The 24,258-nt window shown below is 41.5% G+C and overlaps 1 protein-coding gene across 3 annotated transcripts; it reads left to right on the top strand.

Moving 5' to 3' along the window:
* The first annotated feature begins 2,384 nt into the window (after positions 1 to 2,384).
* Positions 2,385 to 22,649, top strand: LOC121885735 (zinc finger and BTB domain-containing protein 7C). Of its 3 annotated transcripts, none has more exons than XM_042395451.1 (4): positions 2,385 to 2,520; positions 18,688 to 19,416; positions 19,523 to 20,196; positions 20,530 to 22,649. In XM_042395451.1, the coding sequence occupies exons 2-4, from the start codon at positions 18,715 to 18,717 to the stop codon at positions 21,149 to 21,151; spliced, it is 1,998 nt and encodes a 665-aa protein (XP_042251385.1). In that variant the 5' UTR covers positions 2,385 to 2,520; positions 18,688 to 18,714; the 3' UTR covers positions 21,152 to 22,649. The 3 variants fall into 3 exon arrangements, with proteins under 3 accessions (XP_042251385.1, XP_042251384.1, XP_042251383.1); XM_042395450.1 differs by lacking the exon at positions 2,385 to 2,520 and adding an exon at positions 11,773 to 12,178; XM_042395449.1 differs by lacking the exon at positions 2,385 to 2,520 and having other exon boundaries at positions 15,843 to 19,416.
* The last annotated feature ends 1,609 nt before the right edge of the window (positions 22,650 to 24,258 follow it).

Genomic DNA, 24,258 nt, shown 5'->3' with positions numbered 1-24,258 from the left:
TAGCATGCTTTTTGTAATTTTCTGTTATTTTTATACTGTTATGATGTAAGATGTCTATGTTAAACATAGTTAAAGGTCAAAAACTTGAGGTGAATGTATGTAAAAATGCTCCCTGGAAGTAAAAAGCCAAGGGGCCCCTCAGTTTACCCTCCTCCCACTTTGTTCTTCTTTCTTTTTAAGTCGCGAATCACTGTATCCCCTCAAATGCCCCTATGTTGCAACACTTACAGTTAAAAGATGCAGGTTTTCTGTGAATCACAGAGAACCTGCTGCATCTTGTTTATGTTCATGTCAACAGCAACAGTGAACACAACAGTTGTGAGTGCTGTGCCAAAGCTTTGGGTCCATCCTGTAAGTCCTGTTTGAGCCGAGCCCCGCATATTTTTTGTCCTTAAAACTGGTATTTTAATATAACAGAGTGGAACTTAACGTGGAGCAACGGGGGGAGGGGGACAAATATGGTGCTGCACATAACAAGACACATACAGTAAAGTATGCAGTAAAGTTTCCAGGTTTTCATGCTTTTCTCCACATTTCAGCACAGATATAATGAAAACTGCAGAGAGCAAAAAAAGCCCCAAATTCCGTGGCTTTAATTAACAGAGATGTGTACACAGAGCTCTCCACAATCACAAACCAACTTCCATGTATTTTCCTTCTTTTACTTCTCTAATATTTCGCATCTATAATATAATCTACTGAAATGTCCATCAGAATAGGCTACAGCTATTGAAGTGACTCAGGCAGGTCTGAAATGTGTTAAATTAATGTCTGACTCTTACAATAATGTCTTCCAGGTGTCACCGAACGTATCCAGGATTTTGCAGAAACATCAGTACTGATGTTCTGTTTGCTGTCCACAGCTGGTTGTGTGTCAGATTCTTTCCTTTGAGTTTATTAAATACCTGCAGCATCACGCAGCAGCTGAAACAAAGGATCGGTCAGGATGTGACGTTAATTAATGTTCTGTATTCTGCTATCCATCTACACCACTGACTGTATGTAAAGAAGTCAGCTGTTACACACAGATTCCAGCTTTATAAGGTGGAATTGTTTATAGTAAAGCAGCTTTTATGGATCAATCCTGAGCTGTCAAGATATTTATTTTAAGTAGCGTAGCAAATAACTCCAATCTAAGAAATTAATTTGTGCATCTGTTTTTTGTTGTTGTTATTTTTTTTTTCTTTCCTGTTGATTGTCTTGTGATCCCTCAGATTCAGCTTGTGACTTTTTAGGGGATCCTGACCCCCAGGTTGGGAACAACTGGACTAGGACCTTCAGTATATACACTATGACAGTTTAGTGTGCCCTACAGGACTCTCTAGGATTCTTAATAAAAAAAGCAACAACATAAATACTGTCAGTTTGAATTTAACAAGCTTGATGAAATCTTAATAAGTCCATTTTAAAAAGGGAAAGAAATACAGACAAGCTTTAATCACTAACACTGCTACAAGAATAAAGCAGATATTTTCATTTTTATGTTGCCTCATTTCCCAAATGTTTCTCAATCTTTTCTCTAGAGCTTGTTTGAGAATCATAAGACCCCACATTGTATTGTCTGTTGCTACTGTATCATCCAATATGACACTTTCAGCGGCATTTACATTGCTGATTACACCCTCTTATTATATTCCCATTATGCTGCATTATGGGCTTTGCAACAGCACAATGGTCCTAACTCCTTGCCAGGTACGAGCTGGTACACTGAAGCACACACCCAAATATACTCAGATACTGTCACCAACTCTCTATCACACCTCCTTTCTTCATTTCTCCCCTGATATGTCTTTTGTTCGATACCTGATATGAACCCCTCTAGCTCCTGTTTGGCACAGGCAAAGACCCACCCACTGGTTCAACCCTGCATTATATTGCTGCAACCTCTTCTCCATTTTTTTTTTTTTTTTCCTCTACCCTTTTTGAAATCTCAGCCAGTCATCCAGCTGCACATCAGCCTCAGTTTTTCTGTCAGTGCTTAAGTTTTGCAGCCGTTGCTCCTGGCTGGATTTTTTTTCCCCCAGCTCTCCAACCTTGTCTCTGGCTCCAGACCTTCAGGCACTGGTCAGGCCAACCAACCCTCCAGTCCTAGCACCAAAGCTCAGTTAGGTTTATTCCCAGCTATAACCATACCACCCAGTCCAAGCTCGCAAGCACGTTTCAAGGCTTGGCCTGTGAGTGTGAGTGTGTGTCACTCCCCTCCCCTAAGCACAGGTGGACTTGTAGGGAACGCTGCCAAATACTTTTGGTTTAGAAGGAGGGAGGGGTGTTGGCTGAGGCTGGTGGGTGTAGCAGTTTTTGTTTTGTTGTGTTTCTTAGATAACCGTTTTGTAGAACGGTACCTTTTCACTCCCCCAAATCACTGACACACCTTCAGAGCAAATTTGAGCTTCTCGTGTCTCTATCTCACCCGCTCTCACTTTCACAAGTCTGCTGCCAGTGCGGAGACAGTGTTGAGTTTCCTGACAAGGACTGAGTGCACGAGAAAGGAACTGAAATCAAAACGTCACTTCTTAAAAGGTCAGTAACATCTCACTGTCTCTTTCATTCTCATTTCTTTTCTGTTTTTTTTTATTTCATAGCAATACTATTCCTCATATCCTCCTCCAAAAAAGTCATAATGAGTGGTTCATAGTTTCTGTGTTGTGGCAAAATTTCAAAGCATGCAAGAGCTGTCTGCTACCTACTGAGTGCCAGAATCAACCTAAAGGATGGCTGACCTTTTGTAGAATCGGGTTCCTTTGTGTTCCCATTTTAAGTTGCAAATTGCTCCACGTCTCAAAACTTTTTATAACAGGACATGCAGTTAAAAAGGGATGTCAGTTATTCTCAGAAGCTGTCCAGAAACTTTCCTGCGTGTATCTGTGTGCAACAGATGTGCACTCAGTGAAAGCCTCCCCCTTCACATAACAGCCACACACTGAGGAGGAAGCAAGTGAAAGCATGACAAAGCTGGAACACATTGAAAGACTGATATCATCTTTTCTTTTACTTGTTATTGAAGCCGCAGCGTGTATAACTACATGATGAATTATTGTGCGTTATTTCTACCCCCAATATCATTTATTTTCATTTTCATCCTCACACTTCTGTCATCAAGACCAAGCGCGAGTGGTTGTAAAATTAAATGTAATGTATGGTATTTCACGTTTCTAATTGACATGGCAGTGATAAGCTAAGCGGGCAGGATGACATCTGTCCTCCAGGAATTCATCTTGAAACACACTTTCATTCTCAGATGAGACGTTTATTATCATGCGCGCAGATGTAATCTGTTTTCTTAACTCCATATTCTGTTTCTCGGCGCAACAGATGTGGGGGCAGAGGTGTGACATTCAAAATTATTTCACTCTTCCTGTCTGTGACCCCTCAATCGAATAGCGTGACTAACTGTTAACCTTTAACATAATGTTCAAAGGTGTTAATATATCACACTCACTGATCAATCAGATACTGATCTTGCGTCATTCTCTCTCCGAATCCGAGATATTATTCTGTAACTGAACCATTAGTAGAATCAATTGTGTCAGAATTTGTAATTGTGTCAAGTGTCCTACATTTTTCCTGTTAGTGAGAATGACATTGTTTTAACTGAAGAGGTTTCGGTGGTTAATGGAAACTGTTCTGTGAATGATTATACATTTAAAATTGTATATAAACTAGATGCAGTTGCTCATAAATCACTCAGTTTCTAGTTGTGGTTCGAAAATGCAAATAATCTTTAGTTGAATCACATTAATGACAAGTAATTCAGACGCAAACACATGATTGATGATTCATAAAAGATGTCTTTTACTTCAAGTGTACTCTTAACTTGCAAAACAGACGTGCTTTACCCTCAAATGTTTATTAGCCTTCATCATTAATGAAAAAAGCAAGCAGCACCTACAGTACAGAGCTCTCTTCCTGTCACAGAGGGGGTTAGATAGGGATAAAGTTAAGTACCACACCTACTCCAGTCACACACCATAACTAGAGCCCTCTGTCTGTCTTTATCTTTCTCCAGGATTATCTGAATTGAACCTGATCCATGCTGGTCTTTTGTAATAAGGCCTCTCTTACATCAGTGTGGTTAACAAATATTACCCGAGGCAGATTTCATTCATGTTTGTACAATCTCACCTATAGCATACAGGATACGATAAGCCGACATTCAACTAACTCTATAAGGAAATTGACCTTTTATTTCGCACAAAAATGAATCGCATGTAAAGTACCTGATTGAGAGAAAGAGAGACTTAAGCGTAGTGGATGAATGTGTCAAGCGATTGAGAATGTGGCTTCATAATTGCAAAATGATGCAACGTGTTCATTACGAGACTGACAGAGTGAATGAGTCCACACGCCTTCTTCCCACCTGACAGTGTGTGGGCATGCCCATGTAACAGCATTTACACAGGGATACACAATCTGATTTTAACCTCCTATGACACACATGTCATCTTGTCACAGTTGTCTAAAATCAGCTTTAGTGTTTTCAAATCCTGCTCAGACAATCTCTGCCACAAAATGTCACCCAATCACCGAGGTGTCGTGAGGACATATGCGGTGTACCCTCAAAAACCCAGCTTGCATTCAGGTTGAGGGTGTTTGTGTGTCTACAATGGCCGAGTAGCCATTTGTGCGTGTTTATGTGTGCGTGCCCGCCCTCCTCCGTAGGACTGAGGTCCAGGTTTTGTTGTGTGGAGTTGGGCTGGGTGAGTAAGCCGCCCCTCACAGATGAATAGAGGATGGGAGGAGGCTTGAAGAGGCTGCCGTGGGTGGGAGGCCCGAGCCCTGCCAAAAAAGCTCCTTCTGTGGGATTTGTGTACTTTTGCGCTCCTCACGAAACACAGCGCCTGGCTCAAACGACAAAGCAGTCAGGGAGGCAGGCGCTCGCACTCCCAGAGGTCGGCTCGATCGCACCCTCTCTGCTTTTCAAGCTATATTCTTCCTTTGCATTTACAATTTCTCAATTTCCACCATTCTCCTCCTCTCCTCCTCCCTCTCTTTCGCTGCTGCTGCTGCTGCTTGTCTTCACTTTTCAGCATTTCCCGTTAACAAAGTGACTGATTATGTTCACACACTTTAACAACTAGGTCACCTGGAAGCACATCAGGCCCCAAACTAACTCTTTAGCTTCCACCTTAACACAAAGCACACAGCACAACTAAATGCCATTTGCAATATTAGAAATTAGCTTAAAACAAGATTTGCATGGCAATCCATGCAAAAAATTAAATATTCACATCAGTACATAACATTATTTTTGAAGTGTTGTTTATTTTAAAGCCTTACCTAATTACAGTGTTTTATTTGATTCTCTTTCGTATTGAGTCACCTCTGATAGCACTATATATCAGAGTGGAAATGTGTCTTGCAGCGGTTTCTATATTCCTTAGCAGGGTCACAGTCATCAGAGAAATATTTATTTGTCATACATTTCAACATCTGAAATGTCAGTGTCAGCCACAGTTTGTAATGTGGTTGTTCAACAAAGCATTTCACATACAAATTTGTGGGTGTTTCCTGAATGTTACCTAGATTATAGACAACAGGCCCCCTGTAACCACTGGCAACCCACCTTAGTGACAAATGCAAAGAGACATGATTCCCAGCTTGGCAATCAGGCAAAAAATGATGACCTTGTAAGTTAGAAAACGAAAGCTCTACTTAATGGTAAAGAGCTCGAATGTCATTCAGCATTAGGGAGTTAAATGAAGAAGAGAAGAAAGGGAGAAAAAAAAACAGAGCACAATTTCATAATGTCTAAAAGAAAGATCTGGGTTGAATAAGTGGGTCCACCCACCTGTGTGTGAGAGGCAGCGAGAGAGAAAGCAGGGCTGGATGGCAGTTTTAGAGACATGAGTGTGTGGGTTAGGCTAGCTGGCCTGCTTATGCTATCTAATCACTGGGAGAGAAAGGAGAGCAGCATGCCTTGATCCACCCACCCACCCCAGACAAACAGCAGTTAGCCTGCTAAGTACTATATGTGGTTGCCTGCAGCTCTGGGCCGTACATGAGGGAACGGAGATAAAATGTGACAGAGTCTGCAGGTAACACGCATTCAGCACAATCATGTCTCATTGTGTGCTGGGGGGAAGGATAGATGTGTCAGTCTAGAAGCTACTATGGGTCACGACTGCATGTGAAAGTGTGTGTGTGTGTGTGTGAGTGAGCGTACGCTTGTGTGTGTCATTAATGAACAAGTTGGTCCTAATCCAGTAGGTTTTCAGGTGGTAAGAAAATCGATGAGAGTTCACTGACTCATTTTTGTTTTTTTTCTAATTAGCTAAACTGGTCTTAACCTAAGGCTAATCTTTTAAAAACAAGTAGTGGATTCACTCATGAAACTGAGAAACAGGCTAGTTAACAAAAACATACATGTAGGTTCACATTTTCTTTGTCTCACCACTGTGTTGATTTCACTGCTTCTCTTTTGTCATTTGGCTGATTTCGGTCAGATACATATTACTTACCTCTGTGATACCTGAGTGGGTGTGATGAGTTTGGGTGTGAGTCCAAGAATAGTTGACCTGCGCAACACACTTGTATATTTGTGAGCATGTGTTTGAATGTGGTCCGCCATCTCGTGCATGTGTGTGTGTGTGTGTGTGTGTGTGTGTGTGTGTGTGTGTCATGACAGGCATCTGTCTCCCCTGCCCTGCAGCCTGTCTGGTTTTAATTAGGAGGTGCCAGAGTGCCCTAGGGCTCTCCTGCTGACACACACACACACAAACATGCATACACACACACACTACCTGAGGGCAGACAGAGGCTGTCCCACCAAGGCTGGCCTCCTTCTCGTTATCACCATAAGGAGTTGTCCTCATTCACCCCACGACCCTCCCAACACACAGACGCGCTCACACACACAAATATTCACACCAAGCCAATCAAATGAACACAATACAATACCGAGATACATTCAGAGGCAGAGGGAGGGTTGACTCCATGTACATTTTGTTTGCAGTTTTGGGTCCAGAATAAATTTCTATATTGTAGTGAGAACAAAAAACATCAAAAATGACAAGAGTGGCCTTAAACATAAAGAATAATCATGTTTCATACTCGGCAAAACATCACCACAGACATTCTTGTTTTCCGTCATTGTGGTTCATGCAACATATTATAGCCGCCTGTGAAGCACTGTAACTCGCAGCTCTAAATATGTAGCTTGTGTACTTTACCTCCCTTCTGGCAAAGCTTCCAATACTGATTAGAATGTTTGAAAAAGAAGACAAAACACGAGAAAGTTAAAGCACAAACAGACAGGCCAGCAGAAAGTAAACGCCCTCACCTCATTCACCCGGATGGCATGCTCCAAGGTGAGTTCTAATGACCTCACTTGCAATGACAGATGGGTGTGTGAGTGTGTGCGAGCATGTCTGAGAGTTTGTCTTCGATTGAGCGAGGCAGAGTGAATTATTGCTTGTGTGAGTGTACAGTAGGTTTGCGCAGATTCCAGCCTCCCTTTGTGTTTGAGCAACACTGCATCTATGTGTGTGTGTGTGTGTGTGTGTGTGTGTATGTCCCTGTCCTTGGACTTCTGGAGGCAGGGGGTGTAGACTGCTGCATTGCTCTATCTCTGAACTTTGGGGGGATGACTGCCTCCCTTTCCTGCGTCTCTCCTCCACCAGGCCACACCTGGCTTTCCAGACACCAGGGTAAAGGGCACAAGCTGGGCTGGTTGTATTTGTCTGACTGTACAGTTATTAATCCAAGGAAGGGCAACTAAGTACTTCCGTAAACTCCTTTTCAATGTTATTTTTCTATGCAAACATTGCTACATCATTTTAAACCTGTTCTATACAGTGAGCTTTTCTAGTCAACAGCAATCTGAGATTTAGCTGAAACTCCACTTTGTTTTTGTTGTTAGAAGAATTGACAGAAACCATTTTAACAGTTTGAACATGTTATTTGTTAAGTAAACATTAACCAATTTTGTGGTCGATGTTGCAACTCCAATGCAATTACTGTACACTTATCAAAACAGTGTCAGAGGTGAATGCTCGGGAGCTATCAAGTCATTTTAAATTATGTCTTATTATCTAAATATGTATTATTAACTGAATGAATGATAACGTCTATCACCGCTTTGATCCAGACTGAAAGATCACAACAATTATTGGATGGATTACTATGAAATTTTGTAGTGACATTCATGGTCCCTGTGACTTTGGTGAACCCCCAACTTTTAATGTAGCGCCACCAGCAGGTCAAAGCTTCCGCTTATCCTTTGAAATATCTCCACTTCTTTTGATGCAAAATTTTGTACAAACATTCATGGTTCTAAGAAGATGTATCGTGATGACTTTGGAGATCCCCTGACATTTCCTCTAGCGCCATCATGAGGTTGACGTTTGTTGTTTTGAATGAAATTTCTCAGCAACTATCGGATGTTACACACGCACATGCATGTTCCCATCAGGATGAACTGTACCAACTAGCGCCATCATCAGGTCAAAATTCTTTAGTTCATGACCAAATACCTGCAAAACAATGACATTCTTGTCAGCCTTGGCTGCCATTTAGTGATAATTAGTGAATGCTAGCATGCTGGGGAACATGGTAAACGTTATACCTACGAAACATCAATACATTAGCATTGTCGTTGCAAGCATGTTAACATGCTGATGTTAGCATTTAGTGCATGGCTGTGTCTAAGTACAGCCTCACAGAGCCACAAGTGTGCTAGTCACACGTCCTGTTTTTTCTTTCCTAAATGTTCAGCTGATAACTGAACAGCTCAGTGATTTTGAAAGTAGTAACACACTATGCACAATAAACGAGAGGAGGTTTGAATATGGAATATGACTTGGGGCTTGTGGTTATGTGTGTATATGAGAATGCATACAGCCATGTGCCTGTGTAGGAAGGTGGATTATTCACACAACAGTGATAGGGTTGCTGCCTGACAGTCTAGCAGTCTGGAATCACTCAATGGAGCTTTTTACATTAAGCAAGAGAGGGTAAAAACCTTTTAGGTTTTAACGTTTTCTATGACTTAATAATATTAACAGTATTAAGTGATCAGCATCGAAGGCTAGAACGTCTTCACCTTCAGGGAACTGAATTTATAATAATGATGAGACTGTTAGTTAGTGTGTCCTTGTGTTCAACACACACATGCAACACTGATGCTCTATGATAAGGGGCTAAAGTGCTGCTGCAATTTGATGAGTTCTTACTTTTCTGCGAGACGGAGAAAGATTAGATTTAAAACAAGTTTGTATTCTTATGATAGACTTCTGCTCACAGTGAGCCAAGCTGAGAACAGCATCAAAGTGTCCATGATCATCATGTAATGATGCTTCACACCCCATCCCCCCTCCAAAGTGCCAATCTGGTGCCCTGGTACGTGTATCTTGCTGGGCGCAGTAGGTGGCAGTAAACAGGTACGTTGACATGCCAGACAGACAAAACAGATGACTATTACTCAGCCCCTTGAATCCTCGTGTCTTGTGACTGTTGCACTCAGACCGAGAGACAAGACTTGTCATTTCTCGGTGTAAGCTTACACTCAGAGAGGATAGAAGGAGAGGAATGGAAAGGATCCAATGTTTAGCCTGATGATTATACAGCAGAAATATAGATTTGATCCTGAAACACCAAGATGCATTTTCTTGTTTTTCAGACAACAATAAAATTGATTTCATGTATTACAATAGCATAATCACAACATGAATCTGCCTTTCAGCCTTGCTACACTGTGATTAAATTAAACAGCCTGTTAATTGGCCCGAGACACTTGAAACTATACCATAAACTGAGCAGTGCATTTTACACAATGTGCAGTATAGCTACCCCATTAGACCACTGGTCTGTGTCAATCATGGCCTCTGACAGTTTGCAGTACAACAGCCTGCAGTTTCATTGAGTTTAGAACAAAGCAATCCACACAGGTACCACTTACAGTGTTGCTATGACGGCAGCGACGTGTTTAGAATAGATAGCCGATCCTATAGGATGGCAAATGTTGTTTTTCTGGCTGTCTGGCTGGCCTGTTAGCAGTTAGTGGCTAACCCTGTTTATATATACTAGATGCCAATGTGAGCTGGCCTCAGCTCTCACCCTCTACAAAACAGTGTAAACCACCAGGGCATGGGCTGCGGTTTGCTTTGGTCCATGTTTTCCCCAGGGGGAAGTGGGCATAGCAGTCTGATGTACACTCTGATGTCTACTTGTTTGTGTAGGTTAACTCGACACAATTTGACTGCTTTCACAGCCTGATTGTCGGTTAAGATTTATGGATGGTTAGAAATATTTTAGTAGATTGGAAGGTCCAGTAACCACTTAAAATAACAATGGCTCACTGCATACTCTACCTTTATGAATTAGATAAGCTATGATTTGCTCTTAATTGTATGTTAGGTCATTAAATTTAGTTTTATTATCTGCACCACGACTTTGAATATTTTGAGGTCACACAAAAAAAGAAGTGTTTAAGAGGAAAATATATCACTCAGGCGGTGTGTGCTTCCTGCTGTAAGCGAGCTTAATTGAAAAAAAAAAAAAAGTATTACAAATTATGTCATACAGGAAACCTTCCCTCACCCAATAGCTGTTTCAGATCCTATGAATGTACTATGTCATAGTAAAAAGTTTAGCCTGTCTGTGAAGGCAAAGGAAACACTCTTTCTCCCTTCATCTTCCTCTCTATATGTTTCTTGCTGTGCTACAAACACAGAAACACTTTGACCCAACGTAGGATGTGGCTTTGTAAGTCACTCTTCCTTGCCATTTAGTTTTGCTGCCATGAACTGTGTTGCTCTCTTTTTTTGCTTGCCACAAATTTTTGACGGTGAAAATCTCCCCAAAACAAGAAGCCTAACATGGTTCCTCTTCTATACATCCAATGTATATCTGATTTCTACACATTTCTGCGTAAACTTCCTCCTCCTCTACTCAGACCGAGGTGGTGGTGTGCTCACCAACTGTTCCCCTGCTTCAGCGCTTTCTGACTCAAAACAGGAGTCTAACGTTGGCCTTCTGCTCTCCGCAACCTGCTTTTTGAAACCTTGGTTACAAAAAGACGTTTTAACAAAAGAGAAAATAAGTAAGCGGTAACGTGGTATTTTAGAGCATCTGTGGTTTTAATTCTCTTTCACATGTAGTCAGCTTTTAAGCGATATTTCCTCTCAATCTAGCACCATTGACTGAATCAGTCGGTTTAATAGGATTCTGAACCCAGGGTGTGAATAAGAATTTACTGGGGCTGGGGGGGGGGAAATGCCCAGCGTGCCCAGTGTACCTTATCTCCCGTCTCTTACCCTACAGTTTCTCAACGTTAAATTGGAATTTATTTTTTAGTGGAATTATATCAACAACAGGAAAAGAGAATAGCAGGACTCACTTTTTTTAACAGGTGTAAAAGAGAAACTAACAGGCTTTAAGTTGCAGTTGTGTTTCTGCTTCTGTATTACTACTTTTAGTCCTGTACATCTCCTCATCTCAGCTTGAGACAAACCAACAGAGGTGCACAAAATAGTTTCCCAACTTTTCTCTCTTTTTCTCTTTTCCTTTTTTTTTTTTTTTTTAACCCTCCCTCAGTCTCCCCAAACAACCCCTTTGAGTTTCTTTGCCCCGGTCCCTTTATACCAAAATCCACTCTAACACAACTAAAAATTCATTTTGTCTGACCTAAATCAGAGGGTGTCTGCGCCATGGGCTTATTACACAGTGCGCTTAAACTTGTGTTGTGGAGGAGGATGGGGTATTATTATCTTCCAGCTACCCACCCTGCTATAAAAACTAGTGGTGTGACATCTCCACAGCGCAGTGCTGCTGCCCTCCCTCCCTTCCTCTCACTCTCTAGCTCGTCCTACATGAGCCACACACAACAGTGAGCCTGACTCTAAACTCCACACTAGCCACTCTGCTACACAGACAGACCCAAGAATCACACTCTGCTCTCCTCTGCTGCTCTGCTTTTGCTTCCCTCCACTGGATATTCCACTCTGGGTGTTTTTTATTTTTTATTTTTATTTTTTATTTTTGTGAATGGGCATCCGTGGCCAGTGTGAGGAGCTTGTGAATGGACTGACTGCCTTAGCTGACTGATTGACAGACTGGCAAAGAGAGAGGCAGCTGTGTTTCCATTAAAAAAGGGCAATGCTGAGAGGTCAAGCAAGGATCCACAGAGCCTCTTGGTAGTCTGGAAATACAAAGACACGTGAGGGGAATCGAGAAACTGAAGGTACGGTAGGTGATGGTTGCTGAAAGCTGTGGAATGCAGGGGAACGTATCAAGACATGTGTGAATTTATGTGGATGCCAGAGTTTTGGAACATGCACATGGGTGTGTGTCTGTTCGTATATGTCCGTAATAATTTGTCACAGTGTTTCAGAGTGTGTTTGTGTGAGAACAAGCTCGCACTTGTGCGTTATGTTACAGTGTGCACACGTGCATCAGTTAGTGTACCTATTTATGTGAGGCTTAGCCTACTGCTTTAGATCATAAAGGCCTGACAAGGTGCAAACAGGTCAATAAAGTCACTCAATGACTCGTGTAATTATTTAGCTTGTGGTGTAAATATTGTGCTATAAAACGCTGGAAATAGCACGAGCGTTTATAGCATCACAGCACATCTTGGAAATGTTAAACATAGTAGTTTTAGTAGACTTAAGTATGTGTTTTGTCTCCAACAGTAATTACACATTTCAGTTTTTGATATTCCATATCTATATGTCACTCTCCTTTAATTCCAGGAGACATGCTCAGGTAATTCAAAAAAAGTTAAAGGGGACATTTGGGAGTGTGGAGAAAAAAAATTAAAAAACATGTTGTGGATTTAAGGCTGAGCTGTAAATTATTGTTTACAAGCAGCTTGTTGTCAGTCAGCTTATAGACCTCTTACCTCATGTAGTTACTAAATACCATGACCAATATTACAATTACATTTGTTTACCAGTTGTTTTTTATTCAGGCATAGCGATGTGTTTGTGCTCATGGAATTATTATTTATTCAAATGATTCACACAAATAAATTTTAAAAAAAATGAAAAGAAAAAAACCTAAAAATGCAGTATACCTGAATATGAAATAAAATACAGAGAATCTATCTACATGTAAAAATGTAACATAGAATCAGTGTATACTCTGTACTGTATTGTGCTGCTGATTTATCAAACAGTGGAACATTTATCTAGTCCTTTTATAAGAGTGGATGTGGTTACACACCCACTCAACAGACTCAAAAATAGCGACAGGTAATTTAATATAGATCACTGTCATACCAATGACATGTTTGCTTAATCACATATTGTAACTCTGATTATATCTCATTAGCTCCAGTCAGTACACCTGCTAGTGTGTAATAACTTTTGTTCTTCAAGGCAGAGTGCCCAGAAACTTTTACGTATTTGTTTTTTAATTATTTAAAATATATTATGTTAGCGAGTGGACCCTTTCTTTAAGGGCGCCATTTGTGAATGTTAGAAGAATTCAAATAAAGAAGCCTAGCAGCATTTTAATGGAGGCTAAATGATAAAACCGCAAAACACTCCTGCTTCAATGAGAAAAGGATGCTTTCTAATTTTACATTGTATCATCCTCGCCTCACTTGTGGTACTGAATACAACCTTCCTCTGTTCAATTGGTGGTCTTTATTCAGAGAAAAACAAAGACACAGAAAAAAAAAAAAGAAATAATCTGTCCTTTGTTTCACGGCGAAGGGTCTGGAAGCAACATTCTTAATCACTGAAGTGATATTCAGCAGTGAACCGTAAACTTTTGTTTACTTTGGGGTGAGAGAGATAATGGTGTGTAGCTGTGGGCCCCCCTGAAGGCTCAAGAGATGACACTTAGCGCAAAAAGGCTCTTGAAGGGGCAAAGTGGGTTAAATTGGCCTCCAGAGCTCTTAAGACCAGTCCAGTGTTTACTTATCATACTTCTAATAAATACAAATTCCACAGTAATTAAAGGCATAAATCAATGACCACTTGCTAAAGTAATCTTAATGAATAATTAAATATAACAGTGAGTTGGTACACCTCTGTTGTTTAAAGAGTGGTTTGTTTTGCAAGATTTGCAGAAATTTGTTGAACTTGTGGGCTTATTTTCTACCAAAATGGTAATAATATTTATTTTAAGTCTTTCTATACTTACATTAAAAATGTATATGGCTGCACACTCATTTCCTTAAACCCTATTTGTTGTGCAGTGTAAATGTGGTATGAATGTGCACCAAACTCTGTAAAGTCCACATAAATAAGTTCCAAACAAGCCTCAACTTGTGCAGTTAAATGCTCACTTTTGGCTCTGACATTTCATCATTACTACACAGATAAATACACAATCCATGTTGTCTAAGCGGCATTATTATGTCCTGCTCACCACTGGAAGTGACAGCAATTAAGATAAAAATGTAAAACTCTCCCTATGCGACCTATAAGCTCCAGACAATCGTGCTCCATACATGAACTGCAGGCACTCATTTAAAAACGCCAACTGAGGAAGAGTCTCCTAGAGAAACAGGTGCACCGGTGTTACACTGGTGATAATGGACTAGCCTACACAGTAGGTCAAATGAATGTCTTCTCTTAATGAGGGGGTGAATTTTGGTTGTCAATACTATAAATTATTGGCCATGCAATTGTCCATCTGTGACAGTTGTTTAGCAGTTGTTTGCTATGGGCAGTTGGTGACAAGGGAAAACTTTGGCTGCTGGTGATTTAGCATGTGGGTCAGGTGGATGCACTGGCCTGACAGGGATAAACTAGGCTTTAGCTGTTGTAGCTTACAGGCCAAATGAGTGTCTGCCTGTGACAAGGGTTGAGATGGACATTAGCTGCTGATTTGTGGCCTGAGCGGTCAGGGATGGGGACAAGTTAGCTGCTCTACTCTGGACATAATGATGATACAGCTGCAACAGGGGGAAGAGGAACGAGAAAGGAAGAGGAGGAGGAGAAGAAGAAGAAGGAGGATGAGGAGAATGATTAGGAGGAGGAGGAGGAGGAGGAGGTGGTGGTGGTGGTGGTCAGAGCCCGGAAAGCAGATGAAGTTCTTGGGAGGAAGACGACATTGAATGGAGGTGACACATAATTTGGGGTGGGAGTGCTGAGTTGAAAGTGTTAGTGACTAAGTGAAGCATGAGAGGAGACGTGGCCGGTACAGGCAGCCGGAAGGAGAGACAGAAAGAAAGGCAAGACTGTACATTAGAGGTCAGTTTGATAATTGAGTTGATACTGCTGTCAGTGTGAAGCAGTATGATGCTTGTGTGATAAACAGAAGTAGATGCTACAGCTGATGACTGCAACAAAATATGACTTTCACTATTTATTTTTTTCAGTACTGGCAGGTTGTTACAGGCTGACAACCATTTATTGGGTCCATAAAAAAAACTTTCTCTTTCCATGACTCTGCTTGGAGAGTACGATGGAGCGAAATGACTTGAACAGTAATTATCAGAGCCCTTTCACAAGGCGTCCCCACCCTGGCTGCTCTTGTGGGTCGGGGGTGGAGGTGGGGGGGTGGGGGGGGCGTGGTGGGGGGTGTAAAGGGTTAAGGCTGTTTGGCTGATGAAATGTCGCTCCAGGACCTTGTGGTGGGAAAGCTGTGCCCTCCTCCCCTCCCTGTCTATGTGGCACATCCTCTTTAGATCCTCTCCACATTGTAATTAGGGGCCGGCCGCTAAGAGCTAGCGCTAGCTAGTGGCAGGCAAACAGTGGGAACAGAGGGGAGTGGTGCTCGCTGGGGCACCAAGAGAACAAACAGCAACAGCAGCACGTGGCCCATAGTTCCAAGAGTGGGTGGGATGGATCGAGAGCAAACGAATGACAGTGGGTTCGCCAAGCCCTCCCAGTCAGACTTGCTCTCTTTCTCTCCCTCTTATCCACTCGGTGTTGTGCCAAGCTCTGCACTATTGTTTGCCTTGGCAGGCTGTTACAGGGAGGGGCCCCTCCACTGGTGTTTGTGCAACCTGTTAGGGAACTTTTAGGGCCATCTGATCTCTCCCTTACTCTCTCACTGGAGATTCTCTCACCTTTTACCCAGGCTATTACTTTTATGAATGTTGTACATGTGGTGTGAAATATAATAGAAAAAGGATATCGTTCTATTCTTTATGGGAGCAACATCAATCTTCAGAGGACACAACAGAATCAATGGCAGAAGTTTTAATGTAGTGTCTGTTACCTGTGCTCTGAGTTCATTCTACACTGTGAGACTTGAAATTGAATACAGAGAGATTTTTTTTCCCCCTTTCATTCATTATTTTTATTTTAAATACACTATCTCATCACTTGGCCTGGACACTGACACTCTGTTGCTCTTTTGTTCCAGTTTTCCCACCGAGGTAGCTGCGTGGGTCTGTGGGCCTATATCCCATAGCACCACCCCCTCTATAGACATTTTAATTATGTCCACACTGTATCAATAGCATGAACATAGCAACAGTTACCTAGCAACAAGATCGACAAGAATAAACTACATGTAAGATTGGTATCCAAGTTATATACCTGCAGGTGAACTATGGGATTTTCTGAAATAGTTTTTTTTTTTTTCTCCCTCCTCTGGTGTGATCCACTGCAGCACCAACGAGAAAATGAGACACTCAGGGTGTGTGTGTGTGTGTGTGTGTATATGTGTGAGTCTGTGTGGCTTCGGTCCTGGCCCATTTAGAGCCAGTCAACAATGCAGCTGTGGTGAACGGGGCTGCTTCAAAGTATTTTTCTACACATGCCTCCAGTGACCACCGAGTGTAGACGGCTAAGTTTAAGCTCTATTCATAGATGTGAATGAATGAGCAGACTGCCAGAGGAAGTTTTGTCACTGTAACTGTAAACAACAGCACAGTGAATCAACAGGTAGGAACTCAGGAAGCTGTGGAATGAAGATTTTAAGAAAACCACCAAGTGAGCAGAGATTTGCTCTATCGAGCTGTTCGTCACAGTGCTGTAATCAAATGAGTGTAGGGGGAATAGACTGCACACTAAGCATTTTGACAGGATACAGTAGGCCTATCGAGTGCACAATCTGACCTCTTTTGTCGTTCTCTTCATTTCTCACCACATCCCAATCACACACTGTATTGTTCAAATGAAAGTATCAGCTTACTTCATGCATGTATCTTGTAAAAAAGAGATGGACAATTCTCATTCTCTTTATCATTAAATCTCATTGCGTGTTTGAGTGTAAAACAGGGGCAAAAAAAAAAATCTAAAAAAGCCAAACAGTCTTATTCATGTTATCAAGATGATGGGTTTCCCTAACTCACACAGTTGCAACACGTTCCAACAAGAAATCGTGATAGCACATTCAAAAATAAATATTACCCGATGTGATGTTTGCTCAAAATGAGACATGCTGTATTTACCACTTGTTGCCTTTGCTGCACAGATGGCACACAAACAAGCATGCCTACAGTATATTTTCATAAAGCGAGTTTGTCGCTCATTGTGTTAACAATATCAGCTTCAGTGAAGAGCCTCCTCGTATTCAAATATCACATTTTTTAAAATCCTTCATCTAATGAATGGACGCTGCTTTACTGTCCGTGACACTCACATTTCAAAATGAGGTACAGGTGTGAGAACGAGGCACCAGACAAGAAACACTTGTCGCTCCTTTTGCTCTTTTTAAATCAGTGCTTTGTGACCCAGTTTCATTATTTACTTTAACATGCCCTCATCAGCTTCGTAATGGCACTTCCTCCTCAGTATAATCAGTCGCAGGTGCTGCTGCATCCCTCTAAAACTCAAGTGGAGTTTATGATTCTGACCTTTCGACTGTTGAGGGAGCAAGACACCAAATATTGTATAGACTTACATTAAGAAAAGTATTATTCACTGCTGTGTGTCATAGTGACGAACACGTAATGAGACAAATGATTAAATGCCAACAGGAAATCAAACAGGGCTTGTTGAAATTAATCAGTTTTCTTATCATGTGTTACATTCAGAGGTAAGCACCTGCTTTCCTGAAAGATAAACCCCTGATGATACAGAAGGTCATTCTAACAACTTTTATCACATATTTCCAGAATCCTCAAAGATTGTTTTCACCATCTGAAACCAAAAAAATATTCAGTCCGCTGCACAATAAAAATAATTATTGACCTGTTTCCCAAGTTACAACTCTTGATCTGTACAAACCAATGTTTTATTATCAGTTATATTATCCTATATTAGCATGTTATTTTACATTTTCACACATAATCACTCCTTTTTGTTTTCTTGTGTCATACAAAACGAACAAGGAAATACAGAGTATGTCACTTCACTTTACTGAATTAAATCAACTTGGCAAAATCTTTTTTTTATGTGCAGCAGACAGAATATTTTATGGATAGAAGAGTGTCTAAGGTTTCTGAAAATACCTTCAAAACTGCGTTAAGAAGGGCACAATGGTGACCTAGGGGTTAAGTTACTGACCCTGAAACACATCCCAGGTTTGCGTTCAGCCTGAAAACTTGAACTCGTGTCTTTCTATCCTAATTTTTGTTAATCTCTCTACTCTCTGCATTAAAATGCCTTAAAAATGGCTTTTTATAAACTGCGGTTGTTAAATGGGTTTAATGAGTCTCTGTCATTTTTCATAAAAACAAACTCTGCCAGATGTGATGATAACAGGAAGTATAGGTATAATAATAAAAGACTCAGTAAATCAGTAAATCAGTAAAAGGAAAATATATAATGATGTCTTTTTAAGGTTGACCTTTTTATTTAACTGTCACTAAACAGTTCATTTTTACCGCCTTCTATCTAGATAACCAAGAGAGGCAGAGAGCGGAGAATGGTTCATCACAGAGAGGAGGACCTGATTGGGATTCCCTTCCCCAATCACAGCAGCGACGTCCTCTGCAGCCTCAATGAGCAGCGTCGTGATGGCCTGCTCTGCGATGTCATCCTCATTGTCCGTGACCAGGAGTACCGGACCCACCGCTCCGTTCTGGCCGCCTGCAGCCAGTACTTCAAGAAGCTCTTCACAGTGGCCACCACTGACGGCGGCCGTCATCACACGGCGGCCGTGTATGAAATTGACTTTGTCGCTCCGGAGTGTCTCACAGCCATTCTGGAGTTTGCCTACACTTCTACTCTGACGGTGACGGCGTCTAACGTCAAAGAGATCCTGAACGCCGCTCAGATGCTGGAGATTCCCTGCATCATCAACGTCTGCCTGGAGATCATGGACAGCGGGGGTGGTGGCGGTGGGGGGAGAGAGGAGGAAGGGGAAGAGGACGAGGAGGAGGAAGAGGAAGACGAGGAGGAGGAAGAAGAGGAGGAGGAAGAGGAGGAGGACGTGGGTTCGAGGAAAGATGAGCAGGAGGAGGACAATGTCAGCGAGAGGTCGCTGCAGTCGTCGGAAAGCAGGGGGGAGCAGACGCCTCTGGGGACGGAGGACTCGCCGCCTCCTAGCACCTCCACGTACCACCAGCAGTTTGACCTGCACAGAGAGTCCCAGTCGCAGTCTCCAGACAACATGAGAGGAAAACAGGTATAGTTCATTAGACATTTTGTTATTTGTGCTCTTTGTATTTTCAAGGCAAAAAGGAAGACTACTCCTAAGTTTGAAAAGGTCATAATGTCATCTTGTGTTGCAGGAGAGTATGGAGAGTCGGGCTTTGAAGGATTTCTCCATCGAGTCTCTCCTCCAGGAGGGGCTGTACCCCCGTATGTCAACACTGGACAGGAGGGCCAACTTCTCTCCCCTCCTCCCAGGCTTCTACCCCTCTATGTGGGCTGCCGAGTTCCCGGCCTTCCCGCAACAGCTCCTGGACCCCAACCATCACCAGCATCCCCACACAGGAGCCTCACCGCAAACCAGGCTTCTCCATGCCTTTCCAACACCCGCACCGCTCGAGGCCTCCAGGCCCCTCGACCTAGCTGTGAAAAGAGAGATCATAAAGGAGGAGCTGAAAGAGGAAGTCCCGCCCAGCCTGCTCCACGGTGACTTCCTGAAGGAGTTTGTCAGCTCGGGGCTGGGTAGCACCATGAACGCTGGGTCAGTGCCATCAGAGGGTCACCCTCTGGGTCCGATTAAGGATGAAGCTGACTTCCGGTCGTACCTGAGCTTCCTGAGCTCCGCATCCCACCTGGGGGCACTGTTCCCTCCCTGGCAGCTGGAGGAGGAGAGGAAGATGAAGCCCAAAGCATCGCAGCAGTGTCCAATCTGCAACAAGGTCATCCAAGGGGCTGGGAAACTGCCACGACACATGAGGACGCATACGGGAGAGAAACCGTACATGTGCACTATCTGTGAAGTACGGTTCACCAGGTATGTGAAGCAGCACTTCTTATCACACCATTTATACTTTGTACAAATGTTTAATATCAATAAACCACACAGAGATCATCTTGAGATCTTCGTTTTTCTGTGTGTTTTCACTACAAAGAAACAGGTTGTGTGAAACAGCAAGGTTAACGGAAAAATACCCCATGCTCTCATGAGTGAGGTTAATCTGTTTTCACCTCATCTGAATATCAAAGAGCTTTAAGTGGAAAGCCCCTCCGCTCTGCATTAGTGATATCTCACTCACTTACATCCTCCTTCTTTGGCACATTTTCCACCCACAACATTTGAAAACATGTGGTTTTGTTCCTTCCCCAGACAAGACAAACTCAAGATCCACATGAGGAAGCACACAGGTGAGCGCCCCTACATCTGCCTCCACTGCAACTCAAAGTTTGTCCACAACTACGACCTGAAGAACCACCTGCGTATCCATACGGGCGTCCGTCCGTACCAGTGTGAGCACTGCTACAAAAGTTTCACACGGTCTGACCACCTACATCGACACATCAAGAGGCAGAGCTGCCGCATCTCCCGTCCCCGGCGGGGACGAAAGCCAGCTGCTTGGCGGTCGACACCCACTAGCAACTTCCTGTGCCCCCCACCTGCTGCTACTAACCGGTTTGAGGAGAACGGGTTAAGCTCTGCATACCAGGGAGTCAAGAGTCACGGACTTGGGGAGATGCTCGGCCTCGGTAACAGGGGTGTGGGATTTAAGAGCGTGGACGGTGTGGGCAGGGAGGGCAGGGAGGAACGGCGAGCAGAGGGGAAGCACGTCGCAGAGGAGGAGAAGACAGCAGCAGGGAGGCAGAGGGGAGTATTTGCCTTCGCCCTCGCTGGAGAAGAAGTGCTTACCCACTCTCCATTTTATGCTGCAACCTCTGACCCCTGGACCATGAGACTGGAGTGTGCTCCACCCATCCCTGAGCCAGCCAAATGAATTCTGGCCTGTAGAGATAGAGAGAGAGAGAGAGAGAGAAAGACAAGACAAGAAAGAAAGTCTCTTTAATCTCTGTGTCTGTTCTGCTCTAGGAAGCTAAAGCACCTTTTTAAAAAGTGAAAGAGTGAGATCAATGAACCTTTTGAAGCCTGCTGATGTGGCAGCAATGACACAGACTTTTTTGGGGGGGCGGGGACAGTCCAATTAAATAATTTCACAGATTTCATAATAAATAATTATTTCTGCCCTGTGAATGTTTACAAATACATTGATAGCATTTAAGTAAGAGGAGACACTGCTAATGAGGAAAACATATCTGAATGCTGTTATATATATATTATTTGCATTATTTATCTACAAGGTAAATACTATTAATTCAAACTCCACTATGCCCTCTGAAGCAAGACGAGATGAGGCTTTTATACTAAAAAGTTTTAATATGCAAGAAGACATAAATCTACATCCAGAACATTGTAATTGATACATTTTTTAAATTAGTGACTATGATGAATGTAAAACACGTGATTACATGTACAAACCCAATCAACAAATGTTTGGTATTGTAACATAAACATTTCAGTCTCATAATGAAGTGGAGACAAATTAATTAAATAAAATAAATAAGCCTTTCCATTCAAACAATTCACAGTGAGTTTAATTTTGGATAGCTGTGTTTAAGTGTTAAAAAGATGGATCAGTACTATAAAAAACATTAAAAAATGGTTTGAATTAGAGCAGGACGTAGTCTGGCACATGTCCTGGATATATGTGGTTATTTAATGATATTCCAAAACAAAAGGAACCCACTTGAAGTTTAAAAAAAATCAGGATATTTTATAATGTATAATTATCCTTCCACTGCCTTGTTCTGATTTAAGCTCCTTGTCTGCACTATTGTAAATAGAAAAACTTTTGGCCATGGTGGTGTTAATTACGGTTGCGTTGCTGATGATGTAAAAACAACAAAAAAACATATATTGCTCTTAAAAAGACTTTGAGGCATCCATCCAAAGATGTGTACTTTGATATTTCACAGACTTGAATAAGACTTGTTTTAATGTTTATGTGTCTTCAGAGGATGTATATTTCTGACTAATCAACTGCCGCTTCAGCTTTGTGCTTGTGTTTTTCGGCTGCAACAAATCAAGAGGGTTTCGGCCCCATTTTTCATATAATGTTCATCTCTGATTTGTGTATAAAGAAGTTCAAAAATTATTTGAATTGAAATGGGAAAGTATTTTCTTGCTATTTATGCGTATTTAAATGAATGAGCCTTGGCTATATTTTGCAAATCTGTTTTATAAAGACACTAAATGTTGAACTTCGTTTTGGTCTGGGAGTATTATTTCCTTAAAATTACTAAAGTGTATGTGTGTACGTGTGTGAACGTGTGTGTGTGACCAATTTGAGTTTTGGACCTTGATAATGACGACATTTTTGCAAAGTGAGGTTGTGATGGTTAGAGTTAGGAGAAACAAAATAAAATTATGTCAGTAAAGGTCCTTGCCAGTAGTGTGTGTTTGAATATCAGCCTTTATTATCAACATAGTAGATAGACCGAAAATTATTTGATATTTGAAAACTAGAAATTTGATTTTCAGTTTTCTTTACAGTTTGGACAAAGTGACATGGTGTTTAATAAATATAAAGTGGGTTTTGTGTAAAGATCTGCATTTAATCACTTTCCTTAGATAATTTTCTTACATTTTTGCATTTTGTGTAAAACTAATGCTTCCTCTGCAAAGCGTTTTAGTGGTAAATGAACTGGTAGGTAATATTACTAATTGGATTACTTTCTTATTTTTGTTGTAGCTCACGTCAATCCCAGGGTAATTCATATTTTTACTTTATCTAATGTTTGTTTTTATAGGGACACGTATATAGCATGGACCATGGGCCAACAAAGCTAGCTTGCGGTCTTTTTAGTACAAAATTCCCTCTTTGTGTTTACACACAGTGTTTCTGTGCCGAGTTGCAGTGGAGGGATAGTAGTAGATAACAGAATTTTGTACTAAAAAGACAGTAACTTTGGAAGATATCCACTTGATTTGACTAACTCAAACTGTTGAAGCACATTAGGAAGAAACCTCTCACAGCCAGTATGAACGGAAGAAATTATTGCATCAAGCAAAGCCTGTTTCAGTGTTCATATGGACACGTGGCTATTATTTTAAGACAGACAGAAAAAATGTGTACCTATCCTTTAAAAGCTCAACTTTCCAATTTGAGTTCTGTGCTCAATGAGTTCCACATATTGATTGCACAAACAGAGAAAGACGTCTGTCCAAATGAGTCACATACTGTAGATGCCAGAAACCCTGAGAGGTATAGTTATGCCACTGAGCATGCAGCAAGATAAGTATATATATATAGTAGATGTTATCAGCTTCCTATCCTAAATTTTAATTGCATTATTATCTTAAGAAGCTTGATTGTTGTTCTGTAAAGTCTTCTTATGTCCAAGAAGCTAACCTACACGATAACTTAATGTCTATATTAGCATAAAAAGGTGAGTAAAATTAGTTTTATAAAGTAAATGAGTGCATTAAAGAGGGCACTCAACACTACCAGCCACTACCTTGTATGTTGTTCGTAACCACATGAATAAGACCACAGAACTGGAGACTGATAGGTCGTATTTACTGCGATGTTGGTGCAGCGGAGGCCAACACTGACTTTGTGTCTTACAGTATGTATGAAGTATTATTCTTGTCATTAATGAGGTTGTAGAGGATTTCATTCACCATGATGGAGGATGAGGGAGACAGACAGACAGCTAAGTAGACAAGGAGAACCTAGCTGTGATTGATTAACGTCACATCTTATTTGATAAATGTGTCTGAATAAATAAAATATAACAGATGATCAAAACCTCTAAACACTGAAACCTTTTCTAAGATAAATCCACTCTGGTTTTTTAGCGTGAGTTCACAGTGAGTCATAGGATGAAAAGATTCAAACCAACAATATACGTGAGCTATAAATATCATTTCAATACTGATACATTTAAGTAGTGACTTAATAAGGTTATTAAGGGGAATTTAAGATGTTTTTCTTTCTCCCACAGAAAGGTGTACAACAAATAAGGCTTTACATTAATAATATTT

The sequence above is a fragment of the Thunnus maccoyii genome, chromosome 19 (assembly GCF_910596095.1).
Source record: "Thunnus maccoyii chromosome 19, fThuMac1.1, whole genome shotgun sequence".
Taxonomy (NCBI): Eukaryota; Metazoa; Chordata; class Actinopteri; order Scombriformes; family Scombridae; genus Thunnus; species Thunnus maccoyii.
Note: the sequence above shows the minus strand (reverse complement) of the source record. Positions and strands in the feature narration are given on the sequence as shown.